Raw genomic sequence first — 27692 nt, 5'->3', positions numbered from 1 at the left:
TGCTCGACTAGCAAATACCCTATGTGTGAGCATCTTCTAACTAAATTACACTTCAAGTAGAGCTTATATTTGGATTATAATTCTCTAGTTAGCTCTTCTTCTAATAAGTTTTGTTTACTGTTAGCTGCTTTAGTACAGAACACATTTGGGTATAGCCCAATGGCAGCATATTGTATTTACAGGGTATTTGAAGCAGTTTTTTTGTGGCTCTTGCCAAGTTTAGCTGTGGCTCAATTGTAGTTTAGCTAAGCAAATAACACTTGAGCACAGATGTGGCTATGTGTGTGTGGTTGTGTGTGTATGTGTGTGTGTGGTTGTGTGTGTGTGTGTGTGTGTGTGTGTGTGTGTGTGCCATCAATCATATATGGCTTGCCTTGCGTGTATCTTACAAATGCGAAACATTTCTACATAACTTTGTACATATACATACATACACTTACACACATATGCACACACATACACACATACATACACATGTGCCTGTTGTAGTTAGCTTTAGAGGCCGCAGCTGGCATATGGAAATCATGTTATGCACTTGGCAGCAGCAGCCACCTTCAATCATTCGCAGTGGCTCGCATAGCAATCTCGTTTCATTTGGCTTGGCGAGCCAACGAACCCAACGAAAACCTTTTTTGCAGTTTTCTTTATTTGAGTCAGGGGTGGGGGCGGTGCCAGGTGCTCTCTCATTTGCAGGTGTAGTCTGCTTATTACCATCAAAAGCAAACGCAAGCGAATAGAAACACAAATAGAAATGTAAAAATTGGCTAGTGTAATCAATAGCAGAGTCGAGTCGGCATTGCAAATCTATGGCCGTTCATTGGTAGCTGGAGTAGGAGCAGGTCAGGGGTCAGGGGTCAGGGGTGAGCACTTCAATACAGCTGTGCTACGATTGCTGCTTGGGTTCCATTACGATATGTAAATATGAAATATGTGGGCTGTGCTTTAATGTGTGTGTGTGTGTGTGTGTGTGTGTGTGTGTGTGTGTGTGTGTGTGCGTGTGTGTGTGTGTGTGTGTGTATGTGTGTGTGCATTGTTGTGTTTGTTTATATAATTAGGGTTATCTTTTTATATAATTTGTGCTTGCATATGTCAAACAATTGAAGTCTTCTCTGGTTGGAACTTGCGCTCTGCCCAAAGGCCTTAGAAATTTAGTTACAAAATTCGTATTTAAATTGTTAATATTTGTTTTATATCTAAGAAATGCGCAATTTATTTGAGCTTAAATTAAGGCTTCAGTTGGTTAGAGTATTGGCTATGGGCTTGACCAAAGAAGCGTGATACTATTTGCGATAACTATATTTAGGCAGCTATTGAAGTTATCGATAACAAACAGTTGTGAAGATGTTCATTAAGTTTTGCCATTTTATCATGAATCATTTGAAGCCTGAATCTTGAACTTCTGACGGCGGCTCAGGCAGTTGCCACAGTTTAAATGCTCTAAGCGCACATTGAGTGGCTTAAATATGGTTTCCAAATAGTATTAGAAATAATTTGTCTGGGCGTTTAGGTTTAATTGCAAATTCCATTGCTAGCAGCTCATATGAAATGATTATCGAATGGATTTTGGTTCTGTGTTGGCTGCGATTTGATTAGAAGAATAACTATCCCGCAGATTGGGTAACTCATTGAGTTGGCTTCAAGCAGTGTGTGTGGGGAGGGGAGGGGGGGGGAGTGACCCAGTGACGCAGATGTTATCAATCAATAATTTGCATGATTTTAATATGCATAACTAGTTGATGTGGGCAAGCTGAGAGCACTGGGACACTGGGGAGCTGACTGAGCAGCGATTGGCTAACACCTACGCTGGCGTGTGGGGGCTGTGCATGAATAAATCAAATTCGATTTGTTTTTGTTGAATGCAACAAATAAATAACAAGAAATCTAAAACGAATCACAACAACAACAACAGCGAGCTGGCTGTGCGGGCGTGTGTGTGTGGGTGTGTGTGTGTGTGTTAAGACGCACAAGATTGAGCGCAGCTGATAAAACGTATAACATTTCATGCCGGACCAACTAGAGATACGCTCTAAACCAGGCCAGGCGGCAAGGAAAGGCGATTGGGTGTTGGGGCTGGGCTGGGCTCGGTGTCGGGTGCTGTGCTGTGGCAGCAAGCAGATTGTGTTGTAAGATTTGTCACAGCATGCCACTGAGTACAGGCTGCAGAGGCAAGTGCAAACAGTAGCGGATGTGTTAATGGCGGAAACGGAAGTGTAAGCGTGTGTGTGTGTGTGTGTGCGTGGCATGCCATGCGGAAGTGTTGCAACAACAATAGCAACAGCAAACAGCAAACAGCAAACCAGCAACAACAACAACAAAATGGCAAAACGATTAATCATGCAGAGTCGAAGTCAACAAAGCGAAAATTCTGCAAACAGCTGTCAAAGCAGCATGCCACGCCCACTAAGCTAAACGCCCGCGCCACCCACATTTGTACAGGTAAAACATTTAAATAGCTGTCTGTGGTTGGGTCTATGTGTGTGTGTGTGTGTGTGTGTGTGTGGGTATACACATACTATGCCTCACACAGAGGTGCATCACAGAGGCACAGCACAAATTGCAGCGAAATGTTGTTGCTGTTGCGGCTGCGGCTGCTGCAGTTGTTGTTGCTGCTGCTGTTGCTTGCTGCTGCTGCTGTTGCTGTTGCTGCTGCTGCTGCTGCTGCTGCTGCTGGCGCTGCTCAGCGCTGTGTTTAGTGTGGTGTGTGTGTGTTGTGTTGCTCAGTGCCACAAATAGGCCCAGCGCCAGTTGCTGCTGCTGCGGCTGCTGTTCGTTGCAGTTACAGTAGCAACAGTTGTTGTGGTGTTCATGTTGTTGTTGTTGTTGTTGTTGTTGTTGTTGTAGTATGTTGTTGTCTAATACCCTGGCATGCAACATTTTGAAATATTCATCCTCACCAATTGGCCGCCAGGAGCCGCGCCTATACGGCTTCGGTATTTGCCCAGTTTCCGCATGGTTCGACAGATTCATCACGAGATCCTCCAGCATCTGGGAGCGCGTTCGCTCCTGCATGCGAGCAAACTTTGGCGCCGAATACGATGCTCGCTCGCCGTTCACAATTTTCGTCAACAGCCATTCGCTAGTCGCACAGAGAGCACAAATTTACAGCATCCTCTGGGCATATCGATTGCATCACTTACCGAAACATTGGACCCTTCTCGAACACCGACTGCTCCCACAGATAGGGCTTGTAGGCGCCCACCTCGTCGCGTGTTACCACAGATACCTCATAACGTGTCGGCTTGTGCTTAATACGTGCCGAAACACGCACCTGTATTTCACCAGAGAGAGGGAGAGATAGAGGCAGACAAAGCGTTTCATTTATCACATATAACTATAAATCAAGCCAAAAAGCTTTTGTTGCTGCGCCAGTTTTTAAAGCCAAATATTATGGGCTTGAGAGTTCTGACTATGTCATATGCTATACTACACTATACTCTATGCTATATATCAAAGAACTCCTGCTATATCTTTCATTCTGCACGCTAATTTAAGCTCATCGAAAATAGTTCTGAAAGCTCTCACAATATTGTCACAGCTTCCAATACTCTTGAGCATTATAATCATAAGCTCAGCGACATGAATTCAGCATGCTCTAAGCATGTGTAGAGCTCTTGAAATAATCAAAGTATAAGTTTGACATTTAATCTGGAATAAAGCTTAAAGCTTTGCAAAACAATGCCTTGAATGTATTTAAAATCTTAAAGCACAAAGCTTGGTAGTTATTCCTATATTTGCCAACGAGCGTTTACTATTTCACAAAGCTAAAATTTCACATTTAATTCAATTTAAAACTTAAAGCTTTGCCTGACAGCTGAAATATTTTCAAGCCTTCATCTTAATCATAATCAAATTAAAGCTTTATTTTAACCTCTTCTGAAAGTCGAAATTTTAATCCTGAACTAAGCTTTAAGCTTGTTCAAAAACAGCCTGAACTAAATACTAATTTTAATCGTAAAAATGAAGCTTTAAAGCTCTCTATATTTTTCTCTTCATATTTTTTATATTTAAAACTGTGTCTTGAACTAAGCTTTAAACTGTCCCAAAATAACCCAGAAATACATGCAAGCTTTCATCTTAAACTGAGCTTAAGACTTATCCAAACGAAGCTTTAAAGCGCTTCAGAGCTCAAGTGCCTAGCAGAAGGAGCTTTCGTCTTCACTTACCAGTATGAAGGTGTGCAGAAAATGGCTTTTGATACAGGCGGGACTGAAGCGCGTGTTGTCGGCTTCGAGAAATACGACGCAGACGATATCGTTGCCGATGTGACGTTTGCGCTGGAGCTTCTGCGGATCGTGTTTCTCATAGGGCAACAGCGTGGATACATGGAACATGATCTCAATGTTGCGCCAATTCGTGTAGACGGAGAATAGACCTGTACGGACAGAGGAATGACTGAATAAAAGAGGGCGGCAGGTCAGGCAGATACGTACCTGTCAGGTCATGCACCGTATCAAGGCCACCTTTGTATTTGTCGAAGCCGCGCAATCGCACACGATCGCCGAGCAGCGTGAGGAACTCATCAAAGAGCGCCGAATTTTCATTATTGTCCAAAATTTGCTCTTCGGTATATTGTTCCTCCTTGACAAATATGACGCCCACTTTCAGTTCGGATTTTATAAAAACCTGTAGGAGCGAACGGGCGAGATATGGAGCTAGTCTCAGTTGGCACAGTTCCTCGCACTTACCTGATCTAATTTTAGTAGCTCCTCGGGCGTATCGGGTAATTGTCCTAATGTTAAAGGTGGATTTAAATTAACTTCTTTACCTAAAGATCTAACTACCTCCTCGCGATTATATCTGTTGGGTGTTATATAATTATTATCATATGCTTGCGGGTAGTTCTCTAGTGGAGCTTTACCTATCGGCGAACACACATGAGGCCGGTATCAGTCCATGCACCGTATAGGAACCAGCGCGCACCAGTATACGAAACTGATCGCGTCCGTTGAGCGTTTCCTGTTTGATCGATAGGATAACGGGGCCGAGATCCTCATCGCTGGTAAAGTAATTCCAGTGTTCGGTGCCATAAAAGTATTTCTCATATGTCTCCTGCTCCACCGAGATTAGCTCGAAGGCGCCCTGCTGATCCCATTGCTCCTCGATGGTCGTCTTCTTGCGCGGACTGGGCGTCGCCTCCGAGTCCTCGTCGTCCTCATACAGATCACTGCATTCGCGCTCCAAATACGCATCACTGGCACTGCCGGCCCGTATATCCTCGTGCTCCGAGTCGCTCTCATCCCAGATTGTGTGCGGCGTGGGCAGCGTTATCTTCTGGCGCGAACACTCGATCCAATAGCCAGGCGTGGGCATCAAATTATGCGGATATTCTTCGCAAAATTCATCTAAAAAATATGAGATTTAACAAATTTTGAGTTTTTCTTGCAATCTAAGAGAATGAGCAGAAGTTGGGCTTAAGTTAGGAAGATTTTCATTAACCTCAGCAGCATGTGCAATAGCTAGATTTACACTTTCAACTGAATATGGAGGACATGCAAAGCTTCAATACGATTAGACGTTCAATCGCTGCAAATTGGATTACTTTAATCGAAAGGAACGCGCGGAAGACACCTTAAAGTAAATATATTCTTGAACAGGTCTATGCTAGCCTAGCTTATTCATCTGTCTGTCTACCTATTTGGATGTCTGCTGGTACATCCATTCGTCTGTGTATCCGGTCGTCCGTCTCTTTCTGGCTGCCTCTCGCTAGCTCTCTGTTTGTCTATCTGCTCTTCCGTTCTATCGTCCGTCCGCTTATCCGTCAGTCTGTCTTTCCCATCCATCCGTCCGTCCGTCCGACTGCCTTTATATCTGGAGGTCTGTCTGTCTGTCCTTCCATCCGCCCATCACTCCGTCCGTCCGACTGTCAGTCTAACCAGCCGTCCTCCCATCCATCCGCTTATTCGTCTGCGTGTGGCTGTGTGTCCTTCCCATCCATCCTTCCGTCCGTCCGTCTACTCGTCCATTCGTCCGACTGTCTCTATATCTGAATGTCTGTCTGTTTGACTGTCTGTCCATCCGTCTTCCCGGTTGTGTGTCTGTCAGTATCTGTCCTTGCCTGTCTGTCCTTCCAACGTCCGTCCGTCCGTCTATCCGCTCGTCCGTCCGTCCATCTATCTATCTCTCTATCCGTCCATCTGTTTGTCAATTCATCTATCCGCCCGTGTGTGTGCCCCAGTGTTTGCTCTGTCTGTCCTTCTATCCGCCCATCCATCTGTGCGTTCGTCCGTCCAGCTGTCTCTATGAAGGCATTGATCTCGAAATCTATAAGCTGGTTGCTTAATATATATTGCTAATTATAAGAGAGACACAACATAATGGCAATCACTTGAAATTGAGTGCAAACAATTTAAGCTTCATCTTCAACTGACTTCAAATCGCTATTGAGGCATTTCCGACCTCCATGGCTATTCCGAACTGAGCAGCTTATGCAGCTAATGCCTGCCATGTCAATTTTGTGAAATCTAACACACTTTTATACTTTAGCGCCGAGCGTACCTAATGCACACTAATTGAACATTCTTGCAATCGATGCCTGACAGAGAAATACTTGAGAAAGTCGTTCTGATCCCATGACCACCTGCTGCCGACCCAATTGTAATGGCAATTCTGTGGGAGACCCAGCACTGCAAGTTTCGCTTTACCACAGCACACAATTGCTGCAATAGACTTAACAATGATTGCAATTGCCTTTTGTTATAGTTGTTAACTGAGCTTGAGCGGCATGACGATGTCATCGCCGCCGCTGCCTTGCAGCCTCCGCCTCCGTCTCCGCCTCTTTTACCGTTGCCTACTTTATTTTCCTGCTCCAGTTACAGTTCCAATGCCAACTTCTGTCGCTGCCTGGCTCTGCTTACGTCTTTGCGCCTACCCCTGGTACTCCCCGATAATCCCTGCCACCTGCTGCTGCAACGAGCTCAGCCGCTGCTTTTGCTTCTTCTTCTTGATTCAGTCCCTGCCTCTGCTCCTGTCCCTGATCCAGCCATTGTCCCTGCTTCTGCTCTTCAGCTGCTGCAGCAGCTGCCACACACCAACCTCTTTCCCAGCCAGCCTATACACTTAAGGCGCATCCTTGGCTTGCCACAGACAGCTGAGTGAGGCGCAATTTAAAGTGCCACAGACTGTGATATCGCTGCTTGCAACTGTAAAGTTAGGCTTAATAAGCCAATAGTTTTGATAGTTGATAGACACAAAGATACCCCTGGATTTATTTATAGTTTGTAAGACATAATATATTTAATTTATAAGATGATCTCCTTTCGTTAAGTTCATATACTCGTTAAGTATACTCCATGTAAATACATTGGTAAGCTATTGTATAACGGTTTGAAAGTAACTTTTTGTTAAGCTTCTATTCGTTAAGTTCGTTTAGATTGTTGAACTATTGTATAACAATTTAAGAATCTCCTTTCGCACAGATGATATATCCCTTAGATATAACTCTATTTGAATCGATTGTTTAATTATTGTATAACAGCTTAAATTCTTTCGTTAAGTGTACGGCAAGGTGTGAATAGTGATGAAAAGCCTTTGAAAGTTCTTCTATAGGTTGTTTGATTATAGTATAACAGTTTTTAAAACTGTTATATAGTTGTTTGACTATAGTATAACAGTTTTTAAAACTGTTATACAGTTGTTTGACTATAGTATAACGGTTTTTAAAACTGTTATACAGTTGTTTGATTATAGTATAACAGTTTTTTAAAACTGTTATACAGTTTTTAAAACTGTTATATAAACTAACTATTGAACAATGTGGAAAGCAAAGACATATAAAGTACTCAAAGGAAAACTTAAGACAATTTTCATTGAGTATAGTTAAAAATGTTGGACTAGCTAATACCCTGTAATAAGTTTGATTACATGAGAACGACTCGGAAAATGTTAAAAACAACAAACAAAGAAAGAAAGTACAAAGAAGAATACTTAAGATTATAGATATTTAGAATGATTAAAAGTGCTGTATTAATAGATACCCTATAGTACAGTAGTTAAAAAGCGTGACTTAAAGATGCTCTGTAACAATATACAGACAAAGGCTAGAAGGAGTCAAAGTACTTAGAATATTTTTAACTGATAAACGTGCACATACCCTATGCTAACTTTTTTAATGAGCAGTTCAACAGCACAGCAGATACCCTATTTTGAATCAATTATTGGTGTAGAGCTAATTGCTTAGGGCTGATTACAGGGTATCTCATTGTTGCCACTCAACACAGCAATCAGCTTAGGTGTCAGCCATGAAAGATATATGCATATATATCCAAGTCTATGTGAAAGTCTTGCCAGATAATTGCTTCAAATGCACAGAGAGAGAGAGAGAGAGAAAGTTTTTGAACTTAGTTTTTGACAGAGCAGGATTTTGTGGCAAGACCCGTGTGAGTGAGTGTGGCAAGCTGTTGGCTTTGCCAGTTGAAATGGCAGACCCAAATTGCTACCATGCTAAATAATGTAGTGCAATTCAATTAAAATGCAAATACCGCAAAAGGTGGGGCTGGCCGGGCTGGCCTGGGTCGGCAGCAGCTGGAGTTGCGTCACTTGAGCCATAAATGGCGCAAAGTTTTAACCACTTGATTGAGCTGCAAATTTGATGTGGCATGCGGCCGCATGTTGGCCCCATAGAAAGAAGCTGCTGCTGCTGCTGCTGGCATGCGTGGCAAAGTTGGCAATAAAATGCTGTGTGTGGCAGCAACTATGATCTAATTAAGGTTCGCGTTTACCACAACATGTAGCAAGCGGCATGTAGCATGTAGCATGTAGCATGTCGTGTGACGTCTGCTTCTGTCTGTTGTCTGCTATCTAAAAGCAATGTGCACAGCTGCTGCCCATGTGCCTAGGGCGCGCTGGCTTGCATGCCCACACAGCACAATTATGCGCAGACAGACAGAGAGAGAGAGAGTGAGGGAGTGAGATAGAGAGCAAGAGGGCAAGACAGTCATAAAACAGCAGCAGTTGCTGTCGCCGGAAACGGAAACGTTCATGAAGCTAGGCTCGTGGCTTGCCGCTCTTGGTCGCTGCCTAATTCAAATTTGAATAACTCGCAATGTGCGCCGCTAAGTAGGCTATGAATTTTGGCCACTGCTGGCCCGGCTGCTCATGTTGTTGTTGTCCCCTTTGCGGCTGTGCTGCATACTTCTTCTTGTTAATGCTCTATGTGCCACGCACACTTTCGCAAAGAGAAAAGGTTTATTTTAAGCCAATTTAGCAGCAGAAAGATTATTTTTGCCAGCGCAACTGGCAATCAACTGATTGACTGGCAGATACCACTTAACTGGGTGAAAGTTATAGTAGTATGTAGTAGAAGAAGAAAGTAGTAGTAATAGTAGTAGTATTAGTAGTAGTAAAAGTAGTAGTAGTAATAGTAGTAGTAGTATTAGTAGTAGTAGTAATAGTAGTAGTAGTAGTAGTAGTAATAGTAGTAGTAGTATTAATAGTAGTAGTAATAGTAGTAGTAGTAGTAATAGTAGTAGTTGTAGTAATAGTAGTAGTAGTAGTATTAGTAGTAGTAAAATTAGTAGTAGTAATAGTAATAGTAGTAGTATTAGTAGTAGTAAAAGTAGTAGTAGTAATAGTAGTAGTAGTATTAGTAGTAGTAGTAATAGTAGTAGTAGTAGTAGTAATAGTAGTAGTAGTATTAATAGTAGTAGTAATAGTAGTAGTAGTAGTAATAGTAGTAGTAGTAGTATTAGTAGTAGTAAAAGTAGTAATAATAATAGTATGCGTAATAGCAATAGGAGTAGAAATACTACGAATAGAAGTAGTAGTAGCATTAGTAGTAAAAAGTAGTAGTAGTACTAGAATTAGATAAAGTGACAGTTATACTAGCAATACGAATAGAAATAGTAGTATTCAGTCACATTACAGAATATATTTAATCTTCAATAGTCCCTTAAATAGCCCTATTAGCTATAATATGATTTTACAGGGTATACAAATGCCGCATTAATTAAACACTGAATATTTGCACTGTCAAACTACAGGGTATTTAATAGTAAACATAACATGCATATTTAACTATTGCTTTTCATCATGGACTTTGGCTTTGCGCTTAACCCATTACAGGGTATATTATGAACTGCTCGATGCTCGGCTTGCTGGCTGAGTTGTGTAACCAAATCTGGTCAGATTTCAGCGTAACGCGGCACAGAGGGAAGTCCTTTACTCTGTCTCCCCTGCCACTTTTTCTTTCTCCTTACTTGATTATGCCACACAGATTTTTTGTTCTGTTTCTTTTTTTTTTTTTTATTTTTTTTATTTTTTAAGACCAGTTAAGCCACAGGCAACGGCGTTGCCGTCATGACCATTTTAGGCAAATTGGATTTACGCAGCATTCGCTGCACATACGCGTGTTACCCCCTCGCTCTCTCCCTCTCACTTGGCCTCTGATTATAGCATGCCACGCCCCATGCCCTAGTCGCCTCGCTTGGCTGTCAGAAACATAAATTTGCGTTTGATTTTCTTTTGGATTTCATTGAGCTGCCTAAGGCAGTGGCTAAGACATTGCAGCTGCAGTTTACCTTTCAAATGGAAACGTGAATAGCGAGAGAGATGGAGAGAGGGAGGGTGAGAGTGAGAGAGAGCATCTTAAAGTCGATTGCATGAATTTGGTGTTGGTTGTAATTCGATATGATCCATTTTCAATATGTGACAAGAATCAAACTCGTTGAGCTTGAGCGCAGCCGGAGGGGCAGAGGGAGCTCTTTCATCATCTATAGCCATTTCGTTTATGGCTTGAGTAGGCCGGCCTACAAATCTCTGGGCTGGCGTTTCATTTGCCATTTGTTTGGCTGTCTATCAGCATTGACACTTTTACGCCGCAATTCGGCTGGCCCAGCCCCATCCCGCACTTGTCTCGGAAGACGACAAAGCATTAAACCAATTGGCCATTACACCATGCTCCGTTGCCCCGAGTGGCGAGCTGGGCGACCGGGCGACCGGGACTGGGCTTAAGGGTCGTCTATCAATCATATGTCAGCAACAAAAAAAAGAAGCAGAAGAAGAAAATAAATAAATGTGATGGGCCGATGACGATGACAATGTTGGCCATGCCCACAGCCCAGTGAAAGTTATCGCCCACCAAAAAGTTATCGATCCCTATAATGTGTGCGGGCCAGGCTCAATTTGCATTTGACGTCAGTTGTTAATGCGTTTTGGCGGTTGCCCACGTTAAAATCACAAAATAAAAACCACAAAAAAACCACAAATTGAATCTCTAAAGTGCGTGCCCCAAGCAATGTGTGTGTGGGCGTGTGTGGGCGTATGTGGGTGCATAGCATGTTGAACAAAAACAACTTTTATGCAAAGCTTGGGAATTATATTTAGCACAGGCTCGAGTTGTTGTTGATACTCTAACCTTGAGCACAGAGAGAAGCATTCCAGAGAGTGATAAGTTCTATGTGAAATTTACTCTTGTTAACTACTTAGTAAGCTTCTCGCTTTAGCTTTAAGTGCCTGCTTATGTTTTGTTGTTTTGTTTTTATATTTAACTTATCTATTCTTTGTTTGCTTCTCCCAGCCACGAGTTGTTGTTGATGCACAGAGAGCCACAGCAGGGAGAAGAATTCAAGAAAGTGATAAGTTCTATGTGAGCTCAACTACAGTTTAGCTTTCTTAATTTTTTTAGTTAACTTATCTCTGCTTTGTTTCTACTTCCTTCTCTACTATTTGCTTACAACTTCTCTCTAGTCCCTCTTCATTTGCTATTCAAGCTTCTCACTTTTTTCTATACGACTTCAATCATTATCAATCAGTATCCCATTGCTTCAGCTAAAATTTGACTTCAATTTTTTTCGGGTGCTGTTCGATCGAACTGAGCTCATTTTCATTTCGGATCTTGTTTCGTTCGAATCGAAAGCTAAAATTTAATCATTTATAAAATAGTATATATGTATATAATATATATGTAATATAATATATATATATAGTTTAAATGGCTTGGGTAAGTTGGATGCATTGCCAGCAAGTCTAAATACACTCTTTGGTGAAGGACATTTTCAGAGTTCGAGCACATTGAAGACGTTAGGGTTTTAACACAGGATATTATAGAACGGCATCGACACACAACTGACAAGTTACTTTATATATATATACAATACACTGGATATGTTTGCTTCCGTTATGTTTTTGATGATTGACAACGCTTGACAACGGCGATGTGTTATGGCCGTTTCACCAACTAAGGCTTCAAGCTCATTGCATTCAGTGTTGGAAAACGTTGAATTCCGTTGGAAAAGTTCCTCGATTTATGGATTCGTTTAAACTGTTAAATCATATTCCAAGCAAATAAAACAAGAAATGAAAATAAACACAGATCAGAAAAAAATTGTTTCTGTGCAATGCGAACAGTGTTGGGTAACGTCTGAAGCAAGCATTTGTTGTCTATTGCTTAGGAGCTGAGTGACATATGAAGTGCGAGTCGAACAAATCCATTTCGTTGCTCCATTGTGTTGCCTAAATATTTGGCCAGGCGCTGGTACAATTTGCTCGCGTTACGTATACGCATTGGCGGCATTATGTATACGCCGCATGCGGCCGCATTGCTAACTGCAAATCAATCGGCAAATGGCCATCAATTGTTAATTTGTGTGTGAAATGTGAATTGCAATTTGGGGGCACATGAATTGTGAATTGTGGATTGTGGCAAGCTGCAAATGACAAGTGAATGGCAACAAACACACAGCACGTGACCCACGTAGCTCCAGCCCCTCGCCTCTCGACGTCCGGCTGCATATTAACAGCCTAAGCTCCAGCTATGCTAACGTACAGCCGCTTGTCAGTGTCAAATTCTTGAAATTCTATTATTTCTTTTCTTGTTTTTAATATTGGCATTGTCAAAATTCTGTCAAACTTGATTTTAATTTGGGGGCAAAAGCATTCTCTGAGCGATTTTCGGTCTTTGCAATCAATTTCGGTTTGCCTCCATTGTTTTGGGTAACGTAATTGATTTCCTAATTGAAACGGCTTCTGATCGTATTTTAGCTCAGCTATTGCCAGAAATTCAATTGAAAACTTGGCAGGAATGAAAATATTAAAAGTCCAACGAAGCTTGAAGCCTGAGGCTACACTTTAGCAAGTGGTTCAAATCGGTTCGATATGCCGCTTTGAGTCGATTCGGACTTTGGGCTGGTAATTAGCTGTGATATATATGAAGACAAATTTATGTTTATAAAACCATCTTCCCTCTCTCATTGCTGCTTGAGGTGATATAGTTTCTATAGAACTGATTAGCTGCTATGCTTGTAATGAAGTTAGACTCGGGCTCGAACCGGTTTGATTGAAAGTCTTATTTTTCTTCTCATTTGCTGGTTTCGTGCCCACATCATTTAAGTTAGCAAATTTAGCTCTCGCCCAGTTTTCGTTGCGGGTTGTTGCACAGGTGCAACGTGGTCTATTTGAACCGGTTTAAAGCAAATAGCTGTAAATCGAATCGGTTATGCATGCTAACAAATTTTCGCCGATGCGTCTCTGGGCTCTCCCATTATTGATTATGCTTCGGTTCAGAGCAGGAGCTGTGTGCTCTGTTCGAGCTTCGAACCGGTTCGATGCGCACGATGAGCATTTTGTGGTTCATAATGTGACAGTCGGGCAGGCAGTCATGCAGACATTCTCTATTTCCGGCGCCCTTCAAAGCACTTTCCGCTTGCACAACAACTGGACTGCATGTGGCATCTACTGGCTGTGGTTATGACTATGGCGGTTGTTGCTGCTGTTGCAGAGGCAGCTGCAATGACGCATTGTTGGCTGGGTTTATTTGTCCGTTTGATGGCCGCAACAACGCGACGACGCGACGCTGCTTTTATAAGCAGCTGTTGCGAAAGAAACAAAGGATGACCAACAAGGATATAAACGACAACAGCAATAGCTGCCACATTTTGTTGCCACACTAGCGCACGCTCACACGCCACATGCCACACCCGCCGACCAAGTGTGCCATGCAGCTCCATTGGCCTCAGTTGACTTGCTATAGCTCTTTGGGGAAATGGACACACAATGAACGCAATGTGCGGTGCGTGCAACACGCTGTTGCAGCTGCAGCTGTTGCAGGTGCAGCTAAGCTCACCTCGAGCTCAATTTGTTTAAGCTAATTATATTTTATGACGTAAGCCAGGTCAAACAGATAAAGCTATCTTTAGTTGCGGAGTCTTCTCAGGGCAGTGGATAATACTTGTAATATGAATAAGCTTGCTTTTCATATGGCTGTCTTAAGTGTTCCAATTCCATTTGTTTCTGCATGAAATGTGTATTCAGTTTTTGCCTTGTGACATTTTTGAGCACATTTTTCACAAACGAAACACTTGACATAAATTTGCTTGTTTCAAATGTGTGTCAATTCCATTTGTTTCTGAATAAAACATAAATTGTATTCTTGTAATTTACAATTTGCAAAATCTTTTTGCGAAATGTTATTTTAAAATTTATTATATAAAAAAAGTGTTCCAATTCCAACTGTTTCTGAATACAAAATGCCTTAATTTTCTGTTCCTGCATAGTTTTGAGAGTCCATATTCGAGTACATAAGTCGATTTTAAAATTTAAAAAAATGTTCCAATTCCATTTGTATCTTTTAATTTTAACTGAATATTTCGAAAACATTTTTGACCACTAACACTACTTATGCATTTTCTAGATTAAATAAAAACTGTTCCAATTCCATTTGTTTCTTTTTATCATTATCATTATTACCGACTACATATATGAATAGTTTGAAAACAGTTTCGATTGTATTATTCTTTTTAGGCTTCGCATTACTGTTCTAATTCCATTTGTTTCTATACTGAAGTACATTGTACAGTTGTGCAAATGCTCAGCCATTTAAAAAATCTTGAATAATTGTTATTTTGTTATTTTGATTTTTGGGTTTTATTTTGCTTTTGGTTTTCCTTTTCGGTTTCAGCATTTTTCGAGTCAACTGTATCGCATCGAGGCCATCAATTTTGTTCATTGCATGCGAATTAAGTGCCACAATCCTCGTCATTGTCATTGTCATTGCCATTGTGTCATTGTGGGAAAGGCAGGGCAGGGCATTGCAGGGAAGGGATGCGGCAGGAGATGGGCGGCGACAAGTCAAGGAACACATTTGACTTTTTTATCTTTGCTTTCTATTTGAATTTGTTGCGCATCGTTTCGCATTTCGTTTTTTGTTTTTTGTTTTTTTGTTGTTGCCTGGATGGGGGCGTGATTTTTAACGCGTTTTTTATTTATTTTGTTGTTGTTTCTGCTGTTTTTTTCGGATTGATGTTGCTCCAGCTGCTCTGGTTGGCTTCTCTCTGCTCTCGTTGGCCCTTGGCTAAATATATGTCTGCCTTTTGGTTTATTTGTTCGCGCTGATGCTCGTTGAGCCTAAATGGAGGACACTTGAGGCATCATTAACGATGTCAATGCCGACAATAAGGTCAGCAAATAAACATTATAAACATTAGCATGAAAATGCAAAGTGCCTACGGTCACGGCCTGGTCGAGTGGGCGCCTCCTCCCCCACACCCAAAAAAAGCAAAGAAAAAACCGAAGAAAGTTTACTTTCTATTTTGCTGCTGCTTATTTGCATTTGATGCTCGATTGCTAATTGTCTGTGTGAGCGGGGCTTAGCCCAAAATGGATATTGGATTGAAGTAGCAGTTGCTTTCCTCCTCCTCCGCCTCCGCATCCTATTTCTTTCACTTGCTTCAGTTTACACTGGCAACGGCATTGGCATTGGCATTGGCATTGCTAGGTTTTCCCACTCATCAGAGTTTGTACAGGCAAACAGTCACATGCTCTGGAATCTTGCGTTTCCGTCCCCTTCGAGTCCCAATGGCGCCAAACGCTGCTGGCTTGTTATCAATGTTGTATTCAGCATTACAGAGGACAAAGCAGCGAAGTCAAGTGAAACAACAATAGGCAATCCAATTGATGAGGCGCACAGAAATCAAACACCAGCGAAAATTCATCAGAAAAATAGAAATTGCAAGTTGCGAAGCACTTGAAATACCTTTTCTATTTCATTTAAATCAGTTCGAAACGTGTGGAATTGGAATTGTGTATGCAAGGAAAACACGTTATGGATAATCACAAGTAAAATCAAGACAAACAATGCGACTTCTTTTATCAACGGGGGAACATGTGAAACTGAAATTAATTTTTGTGGAACGAGTGAAAATGACATATATGTTTGTCTAAGTTCTTAAGTCTGCTATACAGCGAGAATGGATAAGGAAACTACATGAACAATGCAATAGTTTACAAGATACAATCTGGAACATGTGGAATTGGAATTTTAGTTAACAATTCAAAAGCGTTGAAGCACGAATCAATAATACGGCTTGAATTTATCTATGCAAGTGTGTCCAATTAGCAACTTGGAACATGTGGAATTGAAACTTCAGTAAACAAACTAGTAAATGGGAACTTGGATAAACGATAGCTTATGTTGTTAAATTAGCAGTCAGGAACATATGGCAGATAGACTGTTTGCTAAAATTCCAATTCCATATGTTTCAGATATGCGGTACTAGCTCATATGCGCAATCTTTATTATGTGAAACATGAGGAATTGATATTTTACCAAGCAATTTACAAGTGCTTAATAGCAAACTGGAACATGTGAAAATGGAATCTCCATATACTATTCAGAGGAACTCAAATGGCACGATAAAACATATTTCAATAAGCCATATACTACTCAAAAGAGCTCTAATAAGAGTCTGGAACATATGGAATTGAGACTTTAATGCTAAATGCACAAACTTCTCTAGATATAATGAGCAACATGTGAAATTGGGATCTCACATAGCTTAACTAACAGTGTGGAACATATGGAAATGGAACACTTAGCTAGGTAAATTGGTACATGTGCAATTGAGATGCTTTGTAGAGGTGGAACAAGTGGAATTTCAATGAGAAGCGACGAAATTGAGTACGAAGCTGAACAATTCAATATCGACGGGTTGTGTGGGGCAGGCAACGCTACAAACAAGCTGCCAGCTCTATGAACAGCTATGGGACTATTCGAATTGTACCAAAGGTAAACTGAGCTGAAATTCCGTTGTTGTCGCTGCCGAGCGATAGATGGAATACGAAATATACTTCAAAGGGAATAAATTCGTTCGGCGTTGCGCACTTGAAAACGATTTTGCATACCGATGCGACAAATAAAACGAAGTGAACGAGAATAAAACGAGAAAACGACTGAAAGAAGAGGAAGAAACCCTTGAAAAGTCGATGACAAAGTTGTGATAACCTTTTAGAAATAGGGCAGCGCAGCGAAGGCTCCGAATACAAAAGGAAAGCGTAAAGAGGCGAAACGAAAAGCGTTTTTCAATTTCCAGCTCGGCAACGTGACCGACTTTTCCACGTGCGATTCGACTGAGTTGGCTCAGGTGTGAGTAGCTCTATCTCTCTCTCTCTCTCTATCTCTATCTCTCTCTGTGTGGTTGAACACATTTAGATGATCGCATTAGGAGCATTTGGCATCGATGCATTTGATTTCAATTCACTTCACTGTGCACACCATGCATTTTATGTGCTTTTCGTTTCACTTTATGTTGGTTTCACTGTACTACTGTAGTTTTGAGCGCCTCGCTCACTGTAAGAAGTAACACCAAGCGATTTAGCAGACGCTTTGATGATTACAATTTACAGCGAGCGCAACGTCCATTTTGCTGCGTGCTATTTGTGTGTTTACTGTACAGTGCGGCCTGTCACTTGCACGCCGTGTGGCCCAAAATCGTTTGTGATTAAAAACTTAAAAGTAAAATTTGCGATTGAAATCTGAGCAGCGGGAGGCAAGGCCAAAAAACATTTCTCTTTTCAACTAGAAATTTCTTTATTATTCATTTAAAAACCTGCGAAAAATAAGCAAAGATTAAAGCTGAGTGAGTTTCAGTGACCAAAAGTTGAATGAAAGCAAAGATGAAAAACAAAGTCAGATTGCTGCACTGGGGCGTCACTGACTGCATAACACTCGTCCAGCTGGACCCCAAACAATTTGTAGGTCTAACAGTGGAAGAAGACAAGCTAGAGATGAGTTTCTTGCCCTCTTCCATGTGGGACCACCAATGCTAAAATCCAGAAAGAAGGAAGAGGAGGAGGAGGAGGAGGAACATTGCTCAAACCAAGAGACTCCTGCACGCTGTGTGAACGAGCATAAAATTAAGACTTGCAGCGGACTTAAAACTTGGCCACGACTAGCAGAAGGGGCTACAGCGACAGCCATACCCATAGCCACAGAGCGTGCGATAAGGCAGTCCAAAAAAAAAAGGGGAAGTCATCAACAAAAGGGGGTGTGGCCTGTGTGTGTGGTAGAACGAGCTGGACACTAAGCTGGCTTGTCGTTGAGGTCCGACATGCATTTGCATAAATGTCAACTAATTTTGTTTCAGCGCTGTTTGCGTTTAATCAGAATGATGATAATGCTGGCGACCAGCTTAACACACACACAGGCACAGCCTCAGATATACACATGTACCTATGCACACACTCACACACACACACACACAGAGAGTCAGTCGTCCAGGGTCACTTCAAAGTTAGCAGACGAAGCGGCATAATTCGAGGTGTGTTGGCAAAAAATTAACAACAAACTTTGAAGGGCAATTAAAGCGGGTAGAGGTGAGGCTTAAGATCAACAGAAACAAACAAGAACAAAAACACGCACATCCACACACACACACACACACACACCCACGCACACACATAAAATTTAAATTTGTTAAACTTTATCGAATCAACATTTTATGGGTAATAAAAAAGCAGTTAAAAAGGGGCAAACATCAGTTCAGTTAATGCTTTTCAGTTTCATTTTTATTGGCATCGATAGTTATCGATTTATAGCACTTCTGAGCAGCTTTAAGCTTATGTTGCTGCTAGTTTGCCAGCGACAACTATCGATTCTAGTTTGCATACAAGTGAGCAACATATTTAAGTTTTTGCTAATGATTGTTTAAAGTATTTTAATCGATACTTATCGATGCCAGTATTGAATGATCACTTTGGAGCCTCGAATTTCAGTTTTTTATATTTTGACAAGGATTCATGTCGACACCAGTCTGACAAAGAAATATCTATAAACAGTTTTGTGCTTTCGTTCAATGAAATCGATAAATATCGATTGCAGAGTACGATCATATGTAGCTTTCGTTCAATAAATATTGTTTTCTATATAGATTGATTCGAATCAAGGATGAAAAATTTTGCAAACAGACTTAAGCTTTCGATAAATATCGATTTGCCGTCTGGTAAGGAAATAACATTTAATGGCTCAAGTCTTTCCTACACCAAATATTGATATAAAATATAAAGTCAATAAGTTATGTCTTTATTATCTTTACCTAATTACTCAAATCGATAATTATCGATTTTAGCTTGACAAATAAGTCTTAGCAATAATAGCTTTGTGGATTGTTGAGCAGGGAGCAATGAGTAGCTGAAGTCAATTAAAATTCGATTTGGACTCTGAATAATATATACGATATATTTTGTACACGATATACTTATCGTATATCTAGTGGCAGCATTCATTTGCAGCGCTCACTAAAATTAAAAGACGTCTTTGTGCAAACATTTTGCGAGGCGTTTTGGCTATTAGATTAAAAAAGGCAGAGCGAAGCGAACGTGAGCCTAAAGCGCGCGACGCTCTTCAAATGCAGAACAACAATAACAAACAACAACAAAAACAACCAGCAACAACAACAAGCAACAGCCAAAGTACTTATTAAGAAACAACAAAATCTTGAAAGTGAAATACTTTGGAAAAAATTGTGGAAAACAATTAAGCCGAAGATTGAATGCGCTACAAAAGTTGCTTTATAATGTTGGCTACTTCCAATAGTGAAGCCTTAACAGCATGTTAACAGTAAATTGTTGTCAGTTAACAGTTTGGGGTGAATATGGCATTGAGAGGCAAGAAGTAAGTTACCAAACATTGTACTTGACTGCACTTTTGGCTTAGAATATATTAAGAGCTCTTTGATTTGTCCTTGACTGCTACACTTTTGGCTTAGAATATGTTAAGAGTTCTTTGATTTGGATATCGAGCAAGATAAAGTCATGGGTCAAGTGTAGTCCAATCAGAATCAGCTCATGGAGGCGAGAGCAAAGTGCTCTATGAGCAAGCTGAGAGCAAAGTGTGAGTATCAAGAATTGTGAACAGCTAAAAAATCGCTATAAATGATATTTTGTTTTTGATATATATTATATATTGATTTCAGCTGAAGCTTCGGCATTTTGTGAGCAACCCGCAGCCTCTCTCTGAGTGGAATGCGCTGTGCGCATAGCTGGCCTGACTCGGTTGGGTTAGGGTATGTGCCCAAAAGCGGCTAAAAGAAAATGAGAAGAAGCAGAAGGAATGGGAGCGTATAGAACGGTGCGACGTTAACGGAAAATTGGAAATTCATGTTGACAAGTGACGCAACGACGACGCGACGAGGCGACGTCGCTGCCGGCGTTATGTACGTGATGGCAATTTCAATTTTCGAATTATGCGCCAACAGCAGCAGCAGCAGCAGCAGCCAGCAACAACAACAACAACAACAAAAGATTGAAGAAGCGAAGCAAATTATTGAAATATATTTTTCTTTGTTGCGAGCGTTTTGTTAACACAATTTGCAATGGAATGCAACACAAGATAAAGAGCGAGCAATGGACAGCGTTCAATGCGTCGTATACGTAATCAGCAATTAAAGTTGATTGCATTGAAAGAGTGTTGGACGTTTTATGTTGCGCTCGGCACGCATTCTACATACATTATTCATTCGCACTGCACTCGTGTCACACGCACCAAGCAGCAGCGCCACCCTAGACCACCCAGCTGCTGCATTGGCTACAAATTGTATTGCGGCTAATCAACTTGCAAATCGGCCAATCAACTTGCCAGCCACAAAATGGCCAATGCTTTGCATCACATGGGCTGCAGGGGGCGTGGCATTCTGATTAAACTCTCTGAGGTGGCTTGTTCGTTTCAAGCCATGCAGCCAAACTGTGTTGATTGAGTTTCGATGTGAGTTTGATTAGCAGCTAAAATTTAAATCGAATTCTAATTAAAATATAATTTGCATTGCATAGCACAAGATTCTAAGCTCGAACTCAACTGCTAAATTAGTTGAGTTGGTTCACTGTGTTTGTTCTCTGAATATTCCCAATTTAGCTGATCGAATGACATGACTTTTTCTGAGCATAACCTAAAACTGATTTGGTATTTCAATAAATTTTTTTAAAATAAAATAGGTTTTCAGGCAGCCATCAACTCATAAAAAATGGCTAATGCTATAGAATATACAAACATGAAAATGTTATCGATAACTAGAACAACTTCAGATATGTGACTATCGGAAGTAGTATCACTCTTGCCTGGTCACTCTGTGCTGTATTTCGAGTTTCAAAGCCTGTCCTAAGCTTTTGTTTGGGAACTTCGTTTTTAGTTTAGTTGAGCTAGATTTAATCTAAATGTAGTTCGTGGCAAGTAAAGTGGAGTAGGCAACTTATAAAGCCCACATATCAAATGAAAACAGTCGAAACTTTAAAGCCCATCGAGAGATACGAAGTTGAGCCAGACGCGTTTAGTTTTTCAAACAACTGTCAAAGTGCTTATGAATGGGACAGCACATGCTTGAGGACATACTTAAAATAATATATACGCACATAGACACGTACATAGATACATGTGTATCTGTGTGCAGAGAAAAGAATATGTCAGCGAAGCGTACTCAAAAGTTTTCAGCTTGCAAAACTTTTGCCAGAAATTGACACAAAATAGCTGAAATTCGAGTGAATATGACACAAGTTTCTGTCAATTTCAATTGTGTGTGGGTGTGTGTGTGAAAGCGTGGCATAATCACTCGGGATATATAATGCAAACACATATAATTCCTCGTACCTGCAGCTTGAGATTTAAGATTTTGTCAATTTGCTTATGCGCGACAAATCGCATAAGCCTTGCCATCAAGTCACCACATGAAAGGAGGCGCGGGGGGAGTGAGGCGAAAAACTTTCAGCTGGCAGCTGTTTTGCTGGGGTTCTTGCGGCTTTTGCTTTGTGGCAGTTGCCTTGTGCCTCGTAATGAAGTGCTAAATTATGCTAAATGTGTGCGGCGAAATAGGATTTGAGCCATGTCAAAAAGGGAGCGTGGGCGGGTGCCTGGCTAGGCGCTGGCTGCCACCAAAAGCTATTCAAGGGTTAATCAATAATGCTGCAGTGCATTGAAATCTTAATGATTCGAAAGGACTTGCCGTTATAAATATAAATACATCTAGCAAATTGACTGTGATATGCGCGCAAGCGGTGGCGCACTGTACGCTAGTTGGGCTTATGCGCTTGGCATTGCGAACGTGCGCTTCAATGAATTTTGAATTTTGAGTGCGTCATTCCTTCAATAACAGCACCAGCATCAGCAGCCGCAGTCACAGCAGCAGCAACAGCAACAGCTTTATCGTTTCACTGGCTGAAGCGCTCGGTCCACCCGCCATCCACACTCGAGTCGAGGCGGAGGCACACTAAAGCGCCTAAATGTATGCAAAGTGAACTAGGGCGCTAGCTGCAGCCGGAAATTGGTTGCTTCCGTCGCTGAGCCATATCCCCTGGCCCACTTCTTAATGCCTGCGACAAAATCCCCCACTCTGCACACATAACACAGACCGAAAAAAATGGTAGGCTAAGCGTGTGTTACACTGAGCGAAAACACGAGTGTATTAGTACAGGTGTAAGTATAAGTATAAGTATAAGTATAAGTATAAGTATAAGTATAAGTATAAGTATAAGTATAAGTATAAGTATAAGTATAAGTATAAGTATAAGTATAAGTATAAGTATAAGTATAAGTATAAGTATAAGTATAAGTATAAGTATAAGTATAAGTATAAGTATAAGTATAAGTATAAGTATAAGTAAAGTATAAGTATAAGTATAAGTATAAGTATAAGTATAAGTATAAGTATAAGTATAAGTATAAGTATAAGTATAAGTATAAGTATAAGTATAAGTATAAGTATAAGTATAAGTATAAGTATAAGTATAAGTATAAGTATAAGTATAAGTATAAGTATAAGTATAAGTATAAGTATAAGTATAAGTATAAGTATAAGTATAAGTATAAGTATAAGTATAAGTATAAGTATAAGTATAAGTATAAGTATAAGTATAAGTATAAGTATAAGTATAAGTATAAGTATAAGTATAAGTATAAGTATAAGTATAAGTATAAGTATAAGTATAAGTATAAGTATAAGTATAAGTATAAGTATAAGTATAAGTATAAGTATAAGTATAAGTATAAGTATAAGTATAAGTATAAGTATAAGTATAAGTATAAGTATAAGTATAAGTATAAGTATAAGTATAAGTATAAGTATAAGTATAAGTATTTCGCTTAGTGTAGGCCGGGCTATATTTTCACTTTTACTCTGCTCGCTGGGCTAAGTGAATGAAAGCGAAACTTTAATTGAAACGAACGTTTGGTGCGCCTGCTTTTTTTCGGGGTTAAGTGATTGATTATGTCTTGTTTGCTGCCTGGTGAATAGACACACACATACACACACACGCACACACAGATACAGTCGTACACATAGGCATACACTCGAGTAGACGACACACCGCACATAAATTTGATTCCAATGGTGTTTGCCGTTGTCGTTGTCGTTGTTATTGTTATTGTTGTTGTTACTGTTGCTCTGCTGGGCGTGGCAAAGGGCATATGAAAAATTGACTAACTGACTAACCGAGTGACTGGTTGGGCCTGTCGGTCGTGTGCAGGGGATGAACAGGAATTGGCTGTGGCAACGGCGCCAACTTTGACAATGACTCTCCGACCACAATTCATTCAGCCTCAAATATTTACCACAATAGAAAACGAGCCGCGCGCGAAATCGAATCAATAATTTAATGCAGGTGACGCGAATGTCGCTCCCCACCAAATAAGAATGGCTGCAAAAGGGAATGGCCAAGGGGCGGCAGTTGGGGTTGGCGTTGGCTGATGGCGAATTGGTTGTTTCTTTTGTCATTGTGGCCATTGGCGGCGTTAACGGAACGCTGCCATCCATAATAATGCCGGCCATGTGTTTGAGCCTTGTTTGCAGCTTGTTAGGACCCTTGAATGCGCGTGGACATCTGAACTTCAGCCATGAAGCCAAGAGTGGGGCGACTCTCTGTTGTATTCCATTTAAGCGTATTTTGGGGCTGACGGGGCTGACAATTTTCAACCACTTTCTTTCTTGACGGAAAGGCAAACTGTATTTGGCATTCACAACTAATTGTTCCATATTCATTTCGTTCTGCGCCTTAATTATTTAAATGCGTGCGTCTGTCAAGAGTCCAAATTGAATTTCTTGCGCAGTCAGTGTTCCATATCCTTTCGTTTCTTATGCTATATTATCCCTTATTGCAATTAATCTATGCATAGATAATTGTTTAAAGTTCCTTTGTTAGTGTCTCCATTCCGTTTTATTCCTATGACAATTTTTGCCTCAGTGTTTTGTGCTCAGTTTGTTTCCTGCTTTATTATATATTATCGCATTACTTTAATTTGAAGCGCTTTATTAGTTTTTTCCTTAAAATTAATGTATCAGCTGTTCCAATTTCATTTCGTTTCAGTGCTGATGTTCAATTCCCACTATATTTCATGCTTAATATCTCTTTAGCATTATCGTATTATTGCTGTAATTTGCAGTTTTTATATTGCTGTTCCATTTCCAGCTTGTTTCAAAATTCGAAGTGTTTCATTTCCATTTTGTTTCAAAGCTTGTATCAGTTCGGTTTATGACTTTAATTTTATCGATCTGTTTCGTAGCAATGCGATCTGGCAGTGCCCTTTCTCGCTCTCTGTGACAGCTTGTCGCAGACATTGAAGGTCAATGCGAAAAGCCAAGTAACAACTCCCTATCAGTTCTGTGTTAAAATAGAAACTTCACTTAGCTGATTGTGTAGCAAGAATCCACACCTATCAAGAATGCAGTTGTAAAGGGTATGATAATGCTGTTAAAGGAGCTAACGCCTTGAGTTTCTTCTGTCTGTCATCATCAGAAGGTCATCAGGTCGTAATAGAGTCCGTCCGATCGATGGCTAGCTACGTCCTGACTGAGTATGATTCGGCCTTTAACAAGTGCAGGGTAACTCTTAGTCGAGCAGACAGCTGCATGGCATGAGCTCGTCAGTTCAGACTCATTTGCACGCCGTCACATAAGATGCAAGTCAGCTTCTGTGCACCTGACGCTGTCATAAAAGATACGCAGCTGCACGATGAAGGTGTACAAGGTGTCGGCATGGCTTAAGGTCTTGGCCTGGATTCTCTTGGCAGCCTTTGGCATTAAAATGCTGGCAATGGTGCATCCAGCCGTACGGCTAACGTCCGATCGCACAGCCGGACACGGAGCCAAATTGATAAGCAAACATAGCATGCTCGAAGTACCGCCAGGTGAGTGAGTCCCTTCTGAAGAGCCGATGGCAATATAATGTTCAGCCAACCCACACACTTAGCCCCATTGAAGGCGAAACCGAAGATCGAAGGGCCCGCGGATGAGCTGAAGGCAGTGGAGCAGCTGCTGCGCGACAATGCGCATCGTGGCTGGTCGTTCGATGAGCATTGTGCACCTTATCCACGCTTCGAAGATCTGAACATTCAGAATGAATGCTATCAACTCAGCAAAGGTGGCAATGTTAGCTATTATCTGTATAGCGCATTCTACGATCGCCGGCTGAGCGTCGACCGGCCACCGAGCATCGTTTTGCTGGGCATGATTAGCCACTTTCACGGCCCCTTCGAGCGCACTTTTTGCCAGGTTTGGTATGAGAACAGCAATCGGCCGGAATTGCTGGAGATGACCAAACAGGACAATGCGTGGTACGACAGCTGGGGCCTCGGATCCGATCAGGTTTATCCGGTGCTCTTCACCTGCCCCCTAGTTGGTGGCGCACGTCGTCAGCGCGTACCACAACTGGTGTCAGTGGTCTTCGAGGATCGCTGTGCACGTGCCAGCAACGCGCTGCGTGTTTACTATAAAGCACCGGAGCGACGGCGTTCGCTGCGCTTTGGTGTCTGTGTCAAGGACTTACAATTTCCTGATGCGGATATGTCGGAACGTTTCGTCGAATGGCTGGAGATGGTGCGTCTGTTGGGCGCAGAGCGAGTCACGGCCTACTATTTGGGTGGTAATACTCTGCATCCGAACACGATTCGCACGCTGCGCCACTATGAGGAACACGACGGCTTGGTGCAGCTGCGTCCATTCCGCTTGCTCGAGGGCGTAGCAAAGCCGGCGATTCATGTGCAGCTGAACAAACGACTGAACGAGGTGCTCATGTACAACGATTGCCTCTATCGCAATATGTACGACTTTGATTATTTGGCTGTGATGGATGTGGACGAGTTGATCATGCCGCTGGGCCAGCTGCACAACTGGACGGCATTGGTCGAGCGACTCGAACAGAATCCAGACGGCGACAACAACGGACTACCTCAGGGCGACAGCAACTGTTTGGTCCACTGCAGCTTGTGCTTTCGCAACATTTACTACTCCAGAGAGCTGGAGCAGGACAAGACACCGCCGGCTCGCTTCTACATGCTGCGTCATGTGCAGCGCGTGGCACGGCATTCCGATGAAAATTCAGCCGTTAAATGCCTGCATGCCACGGCCTATGTGACCGCAGTGCACAATCACTTTCCGCTGAGCTGGCGGGGGGCATGCTATCCGCACGATGTCTCCGTCGCCCTGGGCCAAATGCAGCATTATCGCGAGCCGGACGACGTAAACGAACTCAAGGAGCCGCCGCCGGTGCGCGACGACAACATTTGGCGCTTCAAAGAGCAGCTGATCCACAATGCTCTGGCCGTCCATCGACAGCTTGGCTGGTCGCTGTCCTAGGGTCCAGGCATTTATCACTATGTGCTTCTTCTGCTCGAGCAGTGAAGGAGCTGTGTGTTTTAGGTGGCGTATACTCGATATGACGATAGATATCGGTCTTCAAATATAATACTTTCTGTTTGAATCCGTTATAGTCTAAGATTTAGGGCTAAAATATGTTTTTTTTGTATATTCGTGCAACAAAGCTGATATATACAATTATAAATTGATAATCGATAAGTTTTTAAAAGACAAAATTTCCTTTTACCTGTATCTGAGCAGCTTTTTTGCTCAATTTGGGTTTTTGTTAGTAATCGATAAGTATCGATAATTATCAGTTAGAAAATTAGCTTCAATAATATCGATAGATATTGGTTAGATTGCTTGTTTGCATCATATGCATAGTTATCGTGTACTCTGCTGGCTTGCTTAGTATCGATAGTTATCGGTTAGACTGTAGCTTGCATTATATCCATGGTTATCGGGCATGCTACTTGCCTGTATGATATCGATAGCTATCCCATAGACTGATTGCTTGCACAATATCGATAGCTATCCGATAGACTGATTGCTTGCATAACATCGATAGTTATCGTTCGTTACAAAGCATTAATTATAGTTAAGAAAATACTTTCCAGTGTTAAAATAATTAAAATTTAGTCTTCCAGAAGCAAAGCTGAGAAGCTGCAGTTGGACTGCTTTCAACAAAAAGATAATATTGTTTGCAGGCAAAAAACACATATATTATATTTATACAGATAGTCTGGAACAGTTTGAAATGTCTTATCTGAACATTTGTGTCAGACGTTGTCCGAGAATGTTGAAGTCAAGTTTTGCGACTATTGATTTTATTTTAATTGCTTTTTTCGCCTGCTTTAATAGTCTGAGCAGCAA

General features: G+C 41.4%; 2 protein-coding genes and 1 long non-coding RNA gene across 6 annotated transcripts in view; 2 read left to right on the top strand and 1 right to left on the bottom strand.

Annotated features, from left to right (window-relative positions):
• The window catches only part of LOC111593508, a 132403-nt gene that overhangs the window by 6701 nt on the left and 98010 nt on the right, over window positions 1–27692 (bottom strand). For all 4 annotated transcript variants that reach the window (XM_023306295.2, XM_030223586.1, XM_030223587.1 and 1 more), the window contains exons 8-13: window positions 4859–5342; window positions 4686–4797; window positions 4431–4623; window positions 4164–4372; window positions 3138–3268; window positions 2895–3076 (exon numbers count right to left, since the gene is read on the bottom strand). In XM_023306295.2, coding sequence (XP_023162063.1) covers window positions 2895–3076; window positions 3138–3268; window positions 4164–4372; window positions 4431–4623; window positions 4686–4797; window positions 4859–5342 — 1311 coding nt within the window. The remainder of the gene's footprint in view (window positions 1–2894; window positions 3077–3137; window positions 3269–4163; window positions 4373–4430; window positions 4624–4685; window positions 4798–4858; window positions 5343–27692) is intronic.
• LOC111593514 lies at window positions 11831–12364 on the top strand. Its single transcript, XR_002751041.2, has 2 exons — window positions 11831–11935; window positions 11984–12364. It is a non-coding gene; the product is annotated as an uncharacterized LOC111593514 (long non-coding RNA).
• LOC111593510 lies at window positions 25167–26988 on the top strand. Its single transcript, XM_023306297.2, has 2 exons — window positions 25167–25372; window positions 25435–26988. The coding sequence occupies exons 1-2, from the start codon at window positions 25198–25200 to the stop codon at window positions 26817–26819; spliced, it is 1560 nt and encodes a 519-aa protein (XP_023162065.2). The 5' UTR covers window positions 25167–25197; the 3' UTR covers window positions 26820–26988.

Source organism: Drosophila hydei, unplaced genomic scaffold, assembly GCF_003285905.1.
Source record: "Drosophila hydei strain 15085-1641.00,03,60 unplaced genomic scaffold, DhydRS2 tig00000237-arrow-arrow-pilon, whole genome shotgun sequence".
Lineage (NCBI taxonomy): Eukaryota > Metazoa > Arthropoda > Insecta > Diptera > Drosophilidae > Drosophila > Drosophila hydei.
This window is presented reverse-complemented; position numbering and strand designations above follow the sequence as displayed.

What these genes read in the sequence shown, in the direction of transcription:
- LOC111593510 (XM_023306297.2), top strand. Translation starts at nt 25,198, where the DNA reads ATGAAGGTGTACAAGGTGTCGGCATGGCTTAAGGTCTTGGCCTGGATT. An exon ending in CATGCTCGAAGTACCGCCAG is followed by an intron (nt 25,373 to 25,434) that starts GTGAGTGAGTCC and finishes CCACACACTTAG; the next exon opens with CCCCATTGAAGGCGAAACCG.